At 38.6% G+C, this 18,361-nt stretch overlaps 1 protein-coding gene and 1 long non-coding RNA gene across 2 annotated transcripts; one reads left to right on the forward strand and one right to left on the reverse strand.

Annotated features, from left to right (window-relative positions):
- Positions 1 to 267: 267 nt before the first annotated feature.
- Positions 268 to 4,115, reverse strand: LOC124093933 (uncharacterized). The gene is made up of 2 exons (XR_006852083.2): positions 3,377 to 4,115; positions 268 to 2,338 (listed from the first exon to the last, which is right to left on the reverse strand). It is a non-coding gene; the product is annotated as an uncharacterized LOC124093933 (long non-coding RNA).
- A 128-nt stretch (positions 4,116 to 4,243) lies between these two features.
- Positions 4,244 to 12,971, forward strand: Gabarapl1 (GABA type A receptor associated protein like 1). The gene is made up of 4 exons (XM_046446457.2): positions 4,244 to 4,605; positions 9,220 to 9,298; positions 10,272 to 10,390; positions 11,621 to 12,971. The coding sequence occupies exons 1-4, from the start codon at positions 4,516 to 4,518 to the stop codon at positions 11,684 to 11,686; spliced, it is 354 nt and encodes a 117-aa protein (XP_046302413.1). The 5' UTR covers positions 4,244 to 4,515; the 3' UTR covers positions 11,687 to 12,971.
- The last annotated feature ends 5,390 nt before the right edge of the window (positions 12,972 to 18,361 follow it).

Here is an 18,361-nt window from a genome sequence, read left to right on the forward strand (position 1 = left end):
AGACAATGAATCTGTTGGTGTCTTGATCTTGAACTTCCCAGTCTCCAGATTGTAATAAATAAATGTCTGTTGTTGCTAAAGTTTAAATATGGTTGGTCCTGAACTCATGAAAGGGTTATATTAATGGTGTTAAAAGGGTAGGAAAAATGTATACGTAGAGAGATAAATAGTAGCCAGATTGTAAATACTCTATTTGTCTCCTGAGGCATTTGAACTTTCTCCAAACTGTACAGAGAACTAATGACCATTGAATGAAATGAGCAGAAATGACAGGATGGAAATATGGCTTTATTTCATTTATTGGCATTAATAATCTCTTTCTTGTCTAGAAGTGATGAGGACATCATTTCTAATCAACGAATTAGAAACAAATTCTTGTTAAAATGCTGGTTTTAAAGCATGTACACGGATTCTTTAACATTTCCCTATCTAAAGGTAGAGTCTATAGTCCCTTCCTTTGAATATGGGCCAAACTATGTCATTACCTCTTGGAATAAAATAAGGCAAAAGTGTCACTAAGGAATTACATTAGTCATCTTCCCATTACTATAACAAAATATCTGAGATAAAAAACTGTAAAGAGGAAAGGTTTATTTTGACTTATGGTTTTAGAGGTTTTAGTCCATGGCCAGATGGTGAGCGACAACATCAGGATGCTCATATCATAGTGGCTAGAAAGCAAAGAGAGAGTGCAAGAGACTAAAGTCTTGCAGTTTGCTTCCAGGGCTTGTCTCCAGTAACTGAAGACCTTCCACTAAGCCTCACCTCTAAAAGTTTCACTACCTTAGTTACCAGTGCCACAGGCTGGTATCTAAGTCTTTAACACAGGGATTTGGGGGGATATTCAATATCCAAACCATAGTAGTAGCTAAAAAGATCAGGTTACACAGGGCCATGTGCTATTTCTTGGGAAATTTATTCACAAAGGTGGTAGCTGCCATGAAAGAAAAATGGCTAGTGTAGGGCCACTATGTGAAAGGCCCTATGGTAAGAACATATATAGAGAGAGGTGATCAAGCAGCTCCTTCTGTTTAATCTTCCTAGGCCAGTTACCAGAAGTGCTAGTGAAAAAGCCTTCAAAGAAACCCTATCCCGTTTTTATCTAACTAAAGAACCCAAGAGAATTGCATGACTGAGACCCATAACTCCAGATATGTGAGCAAAAGAGATACTGTTTTAAGACACTAATTTGAAGGGTTTATTATATAGCAATAGATAACCAGAACTATATGTCAAATCAAAAACAATGAAGACTAAACTAATGTAATGGCAGTTGGGAATATAGCAAAACGGCACAAATTATTAACAAAGGTCCACCCCTGTACAGTCCTACAGGCAAGAACCAGTCTCATCCTGATATTTGATACTTGTTTTGTACACAATAGCCTATTTAAAGATTCAATTTAAATAATGAAATTCTTTGTTTAAATTCCAAGTATAGCAAGTGAATTTAGCACATGATTGCAAGTAACTGAATCTTTATCTATTATATTTCTCTTTAGAGATCAAATCCACCAAAATTCTGGTTTTATTCATGTTTACACATGATAATATAAAATACTGGGAATAGTATAAAATTCCAAATAAAAGAAATCAGACTTATCTATGTGGCGAATTCTAGCTGTTTTCACATTCTAGTGCTTGACTGAGGAAATAAAAAGCATTTAGGGGCAACTGAGGAGAAATGGTTATAAACTTTATATAACATTAAATAATTTGGGGAGATATTGATAATTTTTTAGGTGTAATAGTAATGTTATGATTATGTAGATTAGCATGTTCACATTTGTAGGAGAAATATACTGAATTTTGGGGGTGAAGTTGAAGCCATATTTAAAGATAGGTAGTTAGTGTAGTTAGGTAAATCAGGTCTAATATGGAAATAAAATAAAAAATGAAGGCCAAATTGAGAATGGAGTCCAGGAAAAGGGGAATTGAAAATGTCCCCAAGGCCCAGAGCCCATCCCAAGGAAATGTTAATGAAGCAGTTCCCAGCAAATGTTGGATTAGCATTTGGAGATGCTAATCCAAAAGTCCTTCCTGCCCAGATTACTCCTTCAGCCCACCTGTCCCCCACCTTTTGGGCCTTCCCACCTATATTCCATTACTGCAAGATAACAGAACTAAGGACAGGAATGTGGGAAAGCTGAAAGAAGACATTAGCTATAAAAGGAGGAAGACATCGCCCTTTCATGGATTCCACTTCTTGGGTCCCCTTCTTCCATGGAGAAGTCTTTTCTATTGTTCTTTAATAAAGCTTTTGCTTCCCATTCTAAACTTGTCTCGTTGTGCTTCTCTGGTGTTATACTTCAGCATCAGGGAAGCAAGGACTCCTCACCTGGTAAACAGTGGTAACAAAGTGTCATAATATTTATAATTTACTATCATATGAAAAAAATCAAAATAGTGGGTAACATTGGTATTCATCAAACTAATCTTTGAAATTATCTATTTAAAAATATTCATACAAGATTGGAAAAATTTTCCACTATTAAAAACATAAAAAAGACTATTACAAAAAAAATTTGAAAATGAGTTTTTTAAAATAGCATTTTGTCTGGTTGAAAAAGGAATTTTAAAATATTTTGCCTGAATGTATTAATTTACATAAGTAAACTAGCTTCTGTATAATATTTTAAATGCCATACTGAGAATAAAGATAAAATGCACACTTTGGAAATAGATTTTGTATTCTAATATAAAGTATTAGTATTGGAAAAGTCTTGTGGCAGAAAGATTAATCAAAGTTTCATTTCTAAATTATTTTTCATACTATAAAGTGTTTTGTGCTGAAGTATCTTTAAACTAAAGGTTACAGGTAACCTTTCCAATGCTCTTAAATTTTAAATCTCCACCATAATTGACTTCAACTTGTTGTAAAGTTCTCCTTTGGAAGATTTAGCTCTCTATGGGTCAAAGTTAAAGTCAGTAACTAAGAATGTAACTATTTACAATTTGAAAATAAGGTCTAAAAATTATAAACACATAATGTGATACAATAATTAATAATTTTTCATGTATTAAAAAAGGCTCAGAGATGCCACGGAGAATAATAAATTAACATTAAGAAGGGCAACTTTGCAATTCATTTTTCAGAGTTTCAATAATGAAACTTAGTTTCTTTTATTTTGTGGCTTTATTTTCTAAAACAGACACTGAGACACTGATCAAAGACGAGAGGTGCTGCTGTTGTCCAATATTTTTCAAAACCCACCTGAATTGCAAATGGCAAAGCAACCCTTCTACTCTGTATCTTTACCATTTCTGCTGCTGCCCTCCTCTTACAGATTCCAGGAATCAGTGCCAATAGGACCAGGTGCAAAGGCCTTAGTCCTTTGGTTTAGGAGGGAAACGGAGTGCCAGAGAAATGCCTTACCTCCCTCACCTGCCCCACCACCTGGAGTCTTTCATCAGCATTCCAGCTGCGTTCTCAATCCGCAGGAGGTCATGTAACCAGTAAAACTGTTTTTTTTTTTGTTTGTTTTGTTTTTTTTTATGAATTGTTGCAGGAGAGGAAAAGAAAATTTGGGCACCACAGTTAATCATCTAAAAGACTCGATGTTTTCATTTCCAAAAGATAAGCCTAACTTCTAGGTAAACAGGGGAAAGTGAATCATGTCTACATTTGAACGTGCACGGTCACCACAGTAGTAGTCACTGATACCGTTTCCTTCTCCGAACCTTCATTACCCTTCATGCCCTTTGCTTTGCACACCCTTTCAAATTCCTGAGTCACGCTCTGTTTATGTTGCTGTTCTACGAACAAATTGCAGCACCAATCCAAACAAAATGACGCCAATGTGGGGAGGGCGGGATCACGGAGGCCAGCCTAGCATTTTGGGATGCCAAGGCGAGTGCAACCGAACCGGCAAAGGTCAAAATGCAAGCACGGGATGTCTCTACTTCGGCCAAGCGGATCCCAGGAGGCCCGGTCGCTTTTCCCTCCACTCCGAATCCCAACCAGGGTTAGTGTCCGGTGTATTTGTTTTGGGCCTCAACTAAGAAACGTGAAGGAGAGGGAAGAAGACATTTTTAGAATGTGCTTTTGCCTTTAAAATGATCTTTAATGTCACAGCACCAAATACAAAACCAAATATAACTTAGTTTTGTTTTCAGTGGAGTCTATTTAGGAAAAGTTTAGACACACACAGAATAAAATGAAATAGAAAATAACTCTGTCTACCCCTATCCCGCGGTGCCCAGAACGCAGGGGGCGGGGCAGAGGGCGGTGCGCTGTGACGTCACAGCACTGACGCGCTGCCCCTGTGTTTTTGTGTTCTCTGCTCTTCGGGAAAGCCGCCTGAATTTCTTTACTTGGCCAGCGCCCCCACCTCCAGGCCAAGGAGACCCAAAATCCTCTAACAAACGCTGGGCCAGATAGTACTGCGACGGGGCCGTTTCTGGAGCGATTCTGAGAACAGTGACATTGGCAGAGGATAGCAAGACGCGACAGACGCAATCGCCAGCGAGGAAGGCAGGCCCCATCCCGGGATCTTAGAAATCCTGCGGTCCATTATGAAGTTCCAGTATAAGGAGGACCATCCCTTTGAGTATCGGAAAAAGGAAGGAGAAAAGATCCGGAAGAAATATCCGGACAGGGTCCCAGTGAGTACGCCGGGCGCGGGAAGGAGGAGGGGAGAGGGGCTGGGCGGGGGCGCGGAGGAGGAAGTCGTGATGGCAGCCCCCAGACACCGGAGGGTCTGCGAGGGAGGGAGGTCCCAGAATCACTTAACCCCGAACACCCTTCACTATTACAAGGGTCCCTGGACCTTCTAACTGCGGATCTTTTTAAGTCCGCATCCCCAGGACCGGTACCCATCTTTAAAGGTGTCCGCATCTTTAGAGCGGAGCCTACGCGTCGAGTGACTCAGCATTTTCAGCACATGTGTAGGTTGAGATGTGCACCAAATTGGGCCGGTTTGTGCGAGAGTGACTCGTTTGGAGGCAGATTCGCTACCTTTAAGAACGCACGAAAATTACTGATGCAGTGGGGTTTGCTCCCATCGATTTCTGTGTCGGATGGTTTCCTAGGTTAATTTTGGTCTTAATATTTTGGGGCATGGAAGAAAAAAGATTCAGACGCCCAGATTCTTTCTTGTATTCGCTTAGGAATGGGGGCAGGGAGCTCCACAAGACAGGCCCAGAAAACAAGGTCACGTTCTCCGCCTAACAGCCTGCTAGCCTCACCATTCTTGGCTCCAACGCCAGGTGCGGCGACCGCAGGCCTTCGCCCGATACTGAGTGTGGTCAAACTACCCAGACCCAGTGGCAGGAGTGAGGCATTTTCTTCTTAGATTTGGGCCCCGGATTAAGTGGTCAAAACTAGTGCAGGCGGTGAGGAAGAAAGAAGAAATATTAGGTGTCTTTCAGCATCCGGGCGCTTTTCCCTTTCCTCCCCCCCCCCCGCCCCCGCCCCCGCCCCCGCCCACGCCCACTTCCCTGTTTTTTTTTTTTCCCCCTAATGTAGACTGCGCAGCCAAATTGCAAGGCTTTTTAAGTGTGGTAGAGGGATCTAGGGCTACTGGATTTGGGTGATGGTGGAGCAGAGACCTTAAGGTTCTGCTCTGTATCTTCAAGCAGGGGCATTAGAGTTAGTATTACCCGTAATTTAAAGGAATTATCTTGATTTTTTTTTTCTTGACCGTTAGTTAGGTACTCTTTGGAATTCCTGAACAATCCTTTCTAACTTTATTGGACTTTTAGCTACCAGAGGATGCCTTGCACTCCTTTTTCTATAAGGAGGAGGGGACATTAGGGCTCCGCTGTTCTCCAGGAATTACACACATAAGGGTTTTCTGCAGAAACTGTGGGGAGGTAACCCTTACCTGATACATGATCCTTCACAAATTACTTGTTCTCTGGAACTTGGATAACTATTTTAAAGGTTTTTCTCAATTCAGTAATAACAGTCCCATTTTGAATAATAGTTCACAATTGCAGCAAATTTTTATTAATACCACATACCTCACAGTATCTGATTGCTGTCTTCATATTCATTTAATTCTCACACCATTATAATCTCTATTCTACAGATGAAGAATCTGAAACACAGGAAAGTGCAATTATTTATTAAAAGTTTGGCATTGCTGGCCTGTGGTAGAAGCAGGAATTCCAACTTTGACTGTCATGCTTTGGGAGCCCTTAACCTCCATGCTGTATCATTTTAAAATTTCTAATTCAGTTTTATTAACCAGAATTAGTTAAATGTGCTCTGTATGCTTTACACTTTGGAGACTGAAAATAGATAAACTGTTATTAACCTCAGGAGTTTATAGCATAGCCTGGTGCCAGTAAGGACTCTTAAGCAAAATGGCTATCTTTTATTCTTCGGAACTTGCTAAGGACAAGTTCTGTTCTTACAGTAGCTTTGCATAAATCACAAACTCTTGACATGTACCTGTTTGTAACTCTACTTAAAAGTCCCAAATATTTTCTCAAAACGAAGCTCTTCAAATTTCATTCATCTGCATTCACCCAGGGTATTTTAACTATTCTAATCCTCCCTATTTTCCTGAGAATGGTTTGCTGTTATCTCTTGTGCTTCTATGATACTTTATAAGTAAGACCACTGCTAAGATCTCATGGTCCCTCCAGTTATGCTTTAACTAGCCATGAGCCTCCCAACTGCTCATGACCTGCTCAGACCCTCTACTTGTGATGCAGGAAAAAGAGCTCTACTAAGGGTAGAGATGTGTATGTTGTGTGTGCATGCACGCTGGGACTAAACCCAGGGCCTTGTGTATGGGATGTACACAATGTACACAATCCACCTTTGAACTATACCTCCAGCTCCAGATATTTGCTTTTAATTCTGTAACAGGAATTTTCTGTGTCTTTAGGCAGAACCCTTAATCCTCCTTTGCTGAAGTGTCCTGTGTGCAGAATAGAATGTTAAACACTCTTCTAAAACCCCACTCTTGGTTGCTCATACAACCTGAACTTAGCCCCAACAGTAGGTGTGCTTGTGCTTTGGGATGGGAGGAATTCATGGGATCTTAATAGCCACAATATATTGAAAACCTGCAGCAGCAGGACACTATTAGGAACAGGTTATCTATTAATATTTAAAAATTTGTTATTAGTACTCTGGAGAGTTATCCACATTTTACAGATGAGGAAAACTGAGACCCAAAGTGTCAAAACATCTGATTCAGGATCTGTCACTGTGAGGAATAGAATTGATTTTCTAGAAACTTAAATATTTTCTGATCAACTAAGGCCTTACTTACTCTTCTTCTTCCTGTTTCTTCCTCTCTCCCAACACCCTCCCCTGCTTGTGTCCCTAGTTGTCACTATAATCAGCTTTGTTGCTCTTGTCCTATTTCCTCCCTTTGTGGCTTCCATTTTTTTTTTTTTTTTCTTGATAGGAGCTGCCAGATCTCAGAGCTCCTGTGAGGAGCTTGTGAGGAGCTCTTCCAGATCTCAGAGCACAATGTTAGGCTCCATCTGTTATGCTTTGATTTTTTTATAAACTGTGCTGTCTCCTGTCTATCCTTATTATTGGGCCTTTGGTAGTTTGTCTTTGAAGCCTTTCTTTTTTTAAAAATATTTATTCACAATATCTTTATTTCACTCATTTATTTTTTTATGTGGTGCTGAGGATTGAACCCGGGGTTCCGTGCGTTCGAGACAAGCACTCTACCGCTGAGCCACAACCCCAGCCCCTCTTCTTTTTCTTTTTAATTTCTAGCTCATATCTGTATACCCCAGTTTTTATTTTTATTTATTTGTTTGTTTATGTATTTACCTTTTTGGTACTGGGCTTTGAACCGAAGGCCCAGTGCAAGCTAAGCATGTGCTCTACCACTGACCTACACCCCCAGCCTTCCAATTTTCTTTTTTAAATTCAAAGATGATTATGCCCCCAATTAAGCTCTTCCTGGTGTAGGAATCGTTTTTTGTATAAACACAAAATGTTTTTTACTGCTTTCATTTATTCCTTTTTTAAGAGATTTCAGCCCCTACATTCAAACTAAAATTTATGTTTAGTGAGTTCTTTATACTTTGCAAAGCATTTCTACATAAAAAATATGAATTACTTAAGTTTATATCATATCAATACCATGAACTTGGAAGCTGCCTTTTACTCAATAGAATGCTAAGGCTCAAAGAGGTTGAATGACCTATTGAAGATCACTCAGGTACCAGGAATACCTTGTTCAGTATTTGTTTCTGCTTCACTTAAATTTTTCATACGTTCCATATTTTATATCTGGAATGATTATATTTCCTAAACTAAAAAAATCTGGAATTAGTGGTTTTATATTAGATATTTTTGTATTTTATAAGTTTAAGTGTATAAAATAGTTTGATATTTAAATATCTTTGTTTTTTCTCTCAGGAAAAAAAAAGGTCTTCATAAAAGTTGAAGATATAAGTATTATAGAAATACTTTAACGTAGACATTGAAAAGCCTCCTAATATAATCAATATTGCCTAATGGTTTAATATATTGACATTCTGTTATAACATGTCATTCATTATTTACTTTTTTCCTTTAATAGTGTCTTGAACATTTCTTTGCAGTCATTCTTAAAAATTTTGGCAAAGTATGATATTTAAACATAACCTGTTTGTGTTAATAATTTCTGTTACTAAAACAAATATTTGAAGTAATCAACTTAAAAGAGAAAATGTTTATTTTGGCCGATGGTTTCAGAGATTTTAAACCATGGTCAGTTGGCCCCATTGTTTTGGTCCTGTGGCAGCACAGGATTTATGGTGAAGCAAAACCATGCCTCTCATGGCTGGAGTGTGAAAGAGAAAAGGGTTCCATAGTCCCCTTTTAGGACCACTCCTATGACTTGAACACTTCTACTAGGCCCCACCTTTTTAAAGCTTTTAGCATCTCCCAGTAGTACCACAATAGAGAACAGGTCTTTAACACATGAGCCTTTAGAAGACATTTAAGTTCCAAACTGTAGCACTGTACCATTAATAAATGGCATTTTTAAAAAAGAATAAAACTAAGAAGTGATTAGAACCATCTGAGAAAACCCAGAAAATCTTCATTCTCTAATTAAATACCAGTGTCTTTTAGTGTCCCTTACAGATAACTCATAATTATTTAAAATCAAATACATGTTTGTGTTGGGGGATTAAAAAGTTGTATTAGGCCTAGACAGTCTCACTTCCATCATTACAACTGTGGATGTGGAAGGAAAAGCACCATGTTGGGTTCTGTAGTTTTTCATTTCCACTTCCCTACTCTCCATCTAGGTCATTGTGGAGAAGGCTCCGAAAGCCAGGGTGCCTGATCTGGACAAGAGGAAGTACCTAGTGCCCTCTGACCTCACTGGTAATACTCTTTCCCTCCCCTGACCCTTCATTTCATGACAAAATATTCTTGGTCCTTATCACATGCATGAGAGATGAAGAAAGCATGTGGGATTTTCAGAGTTATCTGATTCAAAAATGACATAATAGTTCTGTCATCTCCAGTTCCCTATACCATTCCCCATCACCATGTCTTGTTTGATTTAGTTACAGCCAAGCAAAAAACTTTGAAAGAAGAGATCAGACATTCATCATTTAGACTGCTTTTAAAATTAAGCCTCGTAATTGTAATAGCAATTCATTCCCAAAAGAAAATCAGCCCATTTCTTGATAGTATTAAATTTTAGGAAATTCTGAACTAAATAGCTTATCACCTAATGGTAGTTTTATAACAGGTTTTGTAAATTGTTTTTGGAATCATATGAATATATTCACTCTCTGCCATGAGACTTAATGGAATACCCACTGCATCCAAGATACACTGGGGATATTTCCATAGGTACGTTTGATCTAGAATTAATACATTCAAATTGACCTTCTAGAACTTTCTCAGCATTTTCAGGAAGAGGTTAGTTATTGAACCCATTCATTGTCCTAACACTGAATGTCTGTGCTATGATTACCAGAGACCAGTGGAACTCTATCATTACTTTGTCTAAAGTTGCAAGTGGGGATGGAAAGGGATTTCAAGTCAGTTTTAGATCATAATGAGAAGGTTTTGGTCTATATATGCACAGTATTTCCTCAGACTGAGGGGAAATGCTAGCATTAGGTCTGCAATTGAGCAATGAGAAATAACTCCACTGTGGAGTGCCAGGGTCTACATAGGCTCTTTAAGTTACTAAAGCTCTTGGAAAGTATTTCGCTCTGTTCAGATGATATATAAAGGTGATACTTAACTCTAGAAAGTTAAAATAGAAATTTTTTTCTGGTACTTATCTTTCTACTAATCCTTTGTTTTCTTCTTGCCCCCTTTTTCCTTTTCCTTTATTCAGTTGGCCAGTTCTACTTCTTAATCCGGAAGAGGATCCACCTGAGACCTGAGGACGCCTTATTCTTCTTTGTCAACAACACTATCCCTCCTACTAGTGCTACCATGGGCCAGCTGTATGAGGTAATGGTTCTGGTCAAAACAATAAGAACAGTCTGGCATCCGCTAGCTTTTGTTTCAGTGTATGTTGATAACACACCTGAGAAGTAGAGCAGGAGGTGTTATTTATCAGGATCCTCTTACACATGGCAGTGTAAGGCTCTGCAGATGAGAGACCACTTGTCCTTCAGTGATTGAGCACCCTATTAGATATAATCCTTTTGAATTCTTTTCTGTCTTTCTTGACCATAGTGTTTTAATCTGGATCACCTTTATTGAAGCAGCAGTAAATTGTTCCTTCACAGTTCCTGTTATTCTTGTTGGTAAAATATCATTTGTGAGAGAACTATGTATTTCAACCCCAGTTTATTATGTTATTCTCATTTATCAATATATTGGGCAAACAAACTCTGAAGCTAAAATCCTCAAACTGAAGCGGAATCTTCACAGTTTATTTCCATAAAAACTCTGTGAAGAGTTTCTTAGGACAACCACCTAGGGAAGATTTTCTTCTTAAACTAAGACCATGGAGGAGATTTATCATTATCTGGACACAGATAAAATAAAATTTAAAATTAAGACAAAGTCTTTAAATTTATTCACTTAACAGATAAATTTAGTGTTATATGTGATTTGGTTGATTTAATGGCAAATGGTCAGAATCTAGTTTTAAGAAAAACTACAGTAAAGGACATTATCATACAGGGGATACAACCCAAGATTGTAACTATATTATTCCTTGAAGGGTTTCACACAGACTTTCTTCTCATGTGCTCTGTTAGTTAATTATGTGAACATTTAATAAACGCTGGCCTAACCTTTATTCCCTAGCATATGTTCCCTGTGAAAATATATTCCACATTTGGTATCTTCGTTCTTTTTACTAGAATTAGCTTTTTAAGGGCCATCATCTTCATATCCTATGACCTGTGTGTATTCTTTTCTCCATCAAGACTTTTTTGTTTGTGAAGTTAGAGCTCAAAGTTGAATTCTAACTAACTGGTGTCTCCGTCTTTGTTGTTGACTTTTTCTTTTACTCCTGTTGTTTTTTTGCAGTGCTGGATTTGGAACCCAGGGCCTCCCATATGCCAGGCAAGGGCTCAACTGCTGTGCTGTATGCCCTGCCCTGTTCCTGTTTTTAATAGGAGTTAATGATAACTTTCATACTTAATTTATAAGGTTGTGTGAGGCTCGGAATTCTAAGGATGATGAATGTGTATGTTTTCTAAACTGTCATCTTATCTTTTCCCGTAGGACAACCATGAGGAAGACTATTTTCTGTATGTGGCCTACAGTGATGAGAGTGTCTATGGGAAGTGAGTGGCAGAAGCCCAGCAGATGGGAGCACCTGGACTTGGGGGTAGGGGAGGGGTGCGAGTGGGGCTTGGGGGAAGAGAGGGAAAGCTCCCACCGCGGAGGAAACAGAAGGTGAAGACATCGGGAAACATTACACTGCACACACTGTCATATTTTCACATGCTCAATTGATGTTTTTTGCTGTTTCTTCGGCCCAAGGAGAAAGTATGTCAGAACAGAGCTGTTGAATTGACAGAGGAATGGGGATGACATAATTTCACAGCAGTGCTGAGAATTTTTGTGCAATTTCATAGGAGGTTCAGGAGGTGGGCAGGTTGAGGCCCAAAATGAATGCAGTCCAGCAACGGCTCCCATCTCTTTGGGCAGAATTTCATTTTTTTTTTTTTTTTTTTGACATTTACACAAGATGGGTAGGGAAAAGGAAACAGGAATGCTTTAGGACTTGTGGTAGTGGACCATACCTGGGGACCAAAACTATCCACTATAATGGAAGCTTTGTAGCCCCTGATCTCTCCTATTTTTCCACTCCACCCCACACTCCCATCCTCATCTCACACACAGATGTCACAGTATCACCCTGGTGGTGGCAGTAGATATCTACACAGACACTTAGATGGAGCTTTTTCACCTTTGGAAAATATAGGGCAGGCATGAAGGTGGTTATGATTATGAAGTAGCTTTGAATGCTTTAAACTGGAATTGAATGAGCATTGAGCATCTCTGACCAATTTGCTCTTTCTCTGATACCCCTTATCCCACACCTATCTTGGAATTTCATGAGCCTCAGGCATTTCTAGTTACAAGCTAAAGACAGTCTTTTAGCATTTCATTAGTATTTTCCATGTACTGGGAAAGAGGTGTCTTCCATATGGAGGAGGCAGATAGAGGAAAGATAGATTATCTTCACCTCCCATTCATCCAGAATTCTTGCTCCCCTGCTGCTGCCCCTTCAGTCTCACAGGCACAGGAATGCTATGTGATGGCCAGCTGCTTCCCTCCTTCAGTTTTCATCCACTGCAGCTGCTAATTAGAAGAGTTCCGGAGGGATGGCTTAGTAATTCATGGGGATTTTATTGATTTTTTTTTTTTCCATTTTGGGGTTCTGTGGGGTGGGGCGTGGGGAGCAGGAATTGCACTCAGACATGACATTTCAGTTCATCTCTGCTGATGATAAGGATTCTTCCTGTTGGGAAATTTGTGTTGTCTATTCTGTCAGCTACAGGTTCTTGTATAATGAAGTCACTGCTGTTAGGCCAAGGAAATAAAATAATTGCTTATCTTAAAAATATACCCTGAATTCAGAAATGTTGCCTTTATTGGGTATGCGTTTGAATAGACAGCGTTTGTTTTTTAAAAAAAAAACTTTGAGTGGGGGTGACTGTTATTGAATACTCACATAGGGTCAGGTGCATGTTTACTTAGCTCTCTACTGACCAGGTAGTTGCTATCTGAGGGTGAGTGTTATGTGAGGTAGTGTGGCTGGTGCCGTGGTGATGTGTACACAATTTTCTCCTCTGCAGATAAGTGCTGTGTCACTGTTTTTCTGTAAGCTGAGTTGAAAGACTGCCTGCATCAGAGTATTGGGATGGGGTAGGTTTGTCCTAATTACAAATGAAGATGTCTGGGCCTCGTCCCAGATTTAGCTGACTCAGAATCACAGCGTAGGTGTCTAATTTTGAACAATTTCCTCATGATTCTGCTGCACACTGAAGTTTGCTCTCTGCACCAGGCTCTGCTGGAAGTTCCAAGCATGCTTTATTTTTTTCCACTACAGTTTGGTCCATATAAGGCCACTATCTCCCAGAACAACAGATAGCAATAAGTAAGGCTCCTGGCATCAGAACAAGTTTGGTATCTTCTGATCATCTCAGAGTCTTTTGTTCATTGAGAAACTAGTATGTGGATCTGTGGGTGTACTATGGGGGTGCAAGTTGTATGAGAGAACAAACAACTGCAAAATGAGTAGAAACTCCGTTCAAAGAACCTGAAACCCAATTCTAACTTTCCTTGATCTCTTGGCAACTGTATCCCCAGATGTTATCTTCCTCTGTAGAGTTTTAAGGAATATAACAAAGTTACCAAAAAGGAAGTAGGCATTAATAGAAGAGCCATGGCAGGATTATACCACCCACCAAGCCATGCCGGATATATTGCTTGGGAAAGTTAAGTCAGGATGGAGAGGAAAAGAAGCAGCTCACACCCAGAAGGCACCACATAATTTTTCAGAAAATGAAAAGGTCTGAAGGAATTTCAATCAAAGCATTGAAAATGGACACATCATTATTAACAAAAATATCAAGGTGCTATTCTATAATAAAGCTGAAGAAAGCTAATATTTGAGTTATTGAGATATAGTCTATATTTTGAAACTAACAGACTTATCCACTATTGATGAATGAGATTGGATGAATGTTATAAAGAAAACATGGTGGATTCACCCCTCCCTACATATCTGAAACACTCCTGTGGTACTAGAGATTGCAGGCTATGGATGAACCAAAGGGTTACAATGAATTTAGAGGCTCTGTCTCTCCCAGGAGGCCTTTGCTTATTTTAGTCCTATTCACCTCTATTATCCAGGTGGGAAAATTCTATCCTTAATTGGGGCATATTACATACTATTAGACCTGCTCTCTGATTTATGGATATATAAAATTTTACAGCCAAGTTCAGAGGCAAAACCAAGCTGGATACTTCTATGCTTTATTGGCATTTGATCTTTTAACTGAATGTAGTGTTTATCAGCACTACTCCCATGCTTCCTTCTGGTCTAGCTTTTAACACTTCTTAGTGTTTTCAGGCCATTGTGAGGCTTCTCATGAATTAAAAATAGTTGAGAAAGTATCCTTCCATTAACTTGGACTCTGTACTCCATGTTCCATGTTAGATGAATTGACTTACTCCAGTGCTTCTATCTGGGAATAAAGTTAAAATGATATTTCAAAAAAGTTGTCATTCATTTTTTGAAGGCCAATAGGACGTCATCCTCAGAGATGAGTGAGCCTTTATCTCTTCCCATATACTTTAGTAGAAACTTCTCAACTGTATGTGCATAACATATATCCAAGTTTGCCAAGAGTAGCTGATTTTCATGTGTTGTCCTGATGGACTTGGTACTGGTTCCTTTTTTCATTGTTAAGTTCACAAATAATCAAAACAGACTTATTCTCTCCTTTTACTTAATGTAGAAGTTGAAGCTGTCCCTTCTATGAAAAGACATAAACAGTACCTGTGTCATCCAGATTTAACACACCCTAATATGGCCCTTAACTTTGGAGACTAGAAAAAAAAATTCCACTTGTGAAACCCTATTTCTTTTATTCTACTTTATACAATTACCCCTTGTCCCAGTGCTGAATTGTTTTCTTCCAAACTTTGTGCATCATTTAAGGTTTGTAGATTATATTGTGCAATCAGAGTTAAGATTGCCAAAGAGCAAAACAAATAATGATTAACTATATCCAGTGGTAACTAGGCAGACAAGTTCACGGCCTGTTACACTCGCAACAGTCCCTGTTTAATGTGAATACTACCTCCCAAGGTTGTTTGTTGAAGCTCCCTGAGCACTGCAGTGGCCCTTTAGACACAGCTGTCAGTTACTGCCAGCTGCCTTGGGAATTTTACACTTTTAAGGTTACAACTTTGTGCACTATTTGTGTCATTAACCCATTAAATATGATAGGTATAGTTTGATTTTGAAATTGTTTACAACTCTTGTCCATGGATATAGCATCAAGTCAGCTGTAGCAATGAAAACATTAAGGCATTCTTGTAAATAACATGGTTGGTAATTGATTTCATGTAATAATAGATGAGTGTGTGTGTGTGTGTTCACAGTACACACAGACTTTCTCCAGCCAGAGTCTTGCATCTACTAGGCAAGTACTCTTTTACACTAAATTTTAATCAACTCTTTCTAGCTGGGTTTTTTGTTTGTTTGTTTGTGTTTTTTTGTTGTTGTTTTGTTTTTGGCTATTTTTACTTTGACAGATTAAATAAGCCCCAGGCATTCATTTTCTTTTATTATTTTTAGATCTATGAATGTACCAAGTATTTTCAGGAACTGATCTATTTTTCCCTTGATGAGTCAATGTGGTCTCCTCAATTCAGCTCTGAGTATATCAAGTATTTTTTAGATCATGCCTGCTGCCCAACTGCCCACCCTATCCCTTCATTTACCTGAATATTATAACAGTGCAAGGTTTACATACTTTTTTGGTCAATACAGCCTGTGGTGTAACATCCCTGGGGATGACAGAGATCCAAAATTTGTTTTTCTCAGTTATTTTAGTATATGGGGAAGAAAAAAGATAAATAGTCCTTGTCCCCAAAGCTCTGAGACCATTGATGTAAGCTTATTTGCCCTATTGTGATACAGACCATAGCTCATATTCCTTTTTTTCTTTCATTATTACAGTTATGGACACTTTGGTACTTTGTAAACACACATGGCTGATCATTTTCCAGGTGTCATAGCAGGAAGTGATCACCTTCAGGAAGTCATGGAACACATTTCAACATGGGTGCAGGTGTGCATAATTTTCTACAGTGACTGACAAGAGACTTAAGTCATGCTGCACATTCAGCAGGCTGGTATCATCTATTCTAACAACAATGTATTTAAGATCCTTAGGAAATCTGTTTAGGGTACTTAGCTCCCAAAGTTTGCATAAAGTAATTCTGAATTCATCTCCTAGTAGGCTCAAAACAATAAGCAATCACTATTGTTTTGCTCACATCATTCCAGCAAAACAATAGTGATTGCTTATTGCCTGATTTAAGCAATATGCACATGGTATTCAAAGAATAAAAGAAACAGTCATATTTTAGGTGCCTACATTAGCTAATTCCCAACCTCCTTCAGGTCTCAGCTCAGGTGTCACTCAAGGAGGTCTACTCCCAAGTACTTCTGTAATATTTCAGTATACCCACCCATTCCCAGCCCTCCCAGTCTTTATGACTTTACTTTTTGTGTTTTTTTTCTCAGCACTGATCATCTAACCTAATTTTCTTGCTTATCATCTGTCTGCTCTCTAGATAGTAAGATTTAGGAAGGCAGAAACTTTCTATTGACTGACATACAAAGTGGTCAGCAGTGCCTGGCATATAGTTGGTGTACAAATAAAGAGGTTTCAATAGGACTGATAACAGGTAATTCAGTTGAGAAATTAATTATCCAGAAATGCACAAATTACGAATATGTCATTCAGAGAACTTTGGGAACCCAGCAATGCTTACTAAAAAGAGGACAGGAAACAGGTTGAATTCCAGTTCTGCCATTTGACTTGCTCTGTGGATGGACCAATTTATCACCTGTACAAATGAAATTCAGAGTAGTTTTTCTATTGAATACATTGAGTAATTACATTTTCCAGAAATGCACAAATTAGTAATTATTCAGTTTTGGGGGCTATTAAATAAATCCTTTGTAAGCCACTAAACACATTATTACATATTAAGAATAAAATAAATTCACTTTAAATTAAAATGGCAATAACTTAGGCTACCTAGCAGGAATCCTCTCCCAAGTTTTTACTTTTCTTATTCACTGTTAGTAGCAGATGTAGGCTGCAGCTTGAGCCAGGGAAAATGAAGCAGAATATGTTAACCTGGACATCTCAAAAGTTTTCAGACTTGATATGAAACTGCAGCAATGACTCTTTTCCTTTCTGTTAGATTATTCCCTTTATAACTGATTCTTTTGATGTCAGTAGCTGCCCCCTATTCTCAAAGATGGTACTGTGGGTCTTCTTTTCCATATAGGTGAAATCTAGATGTGGGACAGAACACACAACTTGTTTTAGCCTTGTTAGGCTGGAATCAATATCATACTTTTTAAAAAAACATTTTGATATTTTGAGCTACATAATATAAAATGCCTGGACAAATATAATGCTGTACACACACTAACAATATAAACAACTTCTATTTATTTAGGTTTTTACCACCCAGAGCAGAAGGGACTGTAAAATGGTGCCTTCCAAAGAGAGTACCCTCAGCTCAGGCTCCTCTTGAATCCAGAGCTGCTCCCTTTCTGTGCTCATTTTAGTGTTGAGGAACAGCTAGTTAAGAAGGCAAGATCTGTGTCTTATTTTGCTTTCTTGGATTTTAAGAAAATGTGGCACATGCCTTTAATCCCAGTGACTCAGCCTGTGGCAGTAGGATTACAAACAAGTTCAAGGTCAGCTTGGACAATTTGGCAAAACCCTGTGTCAAAATAAAAAAATAAAAAGGTCTGAGTATGTAGCTCAGTGGTAGAGCACTGGCCTAACAAGTACAAAGCCCTGGGTTTGATTTCCAGTAGTAAAAATTATGAATAAATGAAACAGAAAAGAAATAGGGGCCCTATAAGATTTGCTAACTATGACTAGCAAAGAAAGCAGAGAGTGAAAGACGTTTCTTGCCATTTCTTAACTAGCTGTTCCCAAACACTTGACTGAAAATAGGAAGGAGAGGTGTTTCTGCCCACCAGCAGCTCTGGATTCATGAGGATGCCTTTTTGGAAGGCACAGTTTTATAATATTAAAGAATATTGAAGGAAAGAGATGGCCAATTAGATTTTCCAATACCACTTGTACTCATTTTTTTATGAGAGGCTGGCTGCTCAGACCTAAGTTGTATATACAAGTCACTATGCTAGATAAATAATCTTTGACAATAAACAAGGGTGAATATTAT

This window comes from Marmota monax, unplaced genomic scaffold, assembly GCF_021218885.2.
Source record: "Marmota monax isolate L192 unplaced genomic scaffold, Marmota_monax_Labrador192_F-V1.1 WCK01_AAM20220418_F8-fsc00314, whole genome shotgun sequence".
Classification (NCBI taxonomy): domain Eukaryota; kingdom Metazoa; phylum Chordata; class Mammalia; order Rodentia; family Sciuridae; genus Marmota; species Marmota monax.

Excerpts from the sequence above, each read along its gene's own strand:
- Gabarapl1 (XM_046446457.2), top strand. The coding sequence starts at position 4,516 with ATGAAGTTCCAGTATAAGGAGGACCATCCCTTTGAGTATCGGAAAAAG. Across the intron at positions 4,606-9,219 it reads AATATCCGGACAGGGTCCCA|GTCATTGTGGAGAAGGCTCC; the intron begins GTGAGTACGCCG and ends CTCTCCATCTAG. Across the intron at positions 9,299-10,271 it reads AGTGCCCTCTGACCTCACTG|TTGGCCAGTTCTACTTCTTA; the intron begins GTAATACTCTTT and ends TCCTTTATTCAG.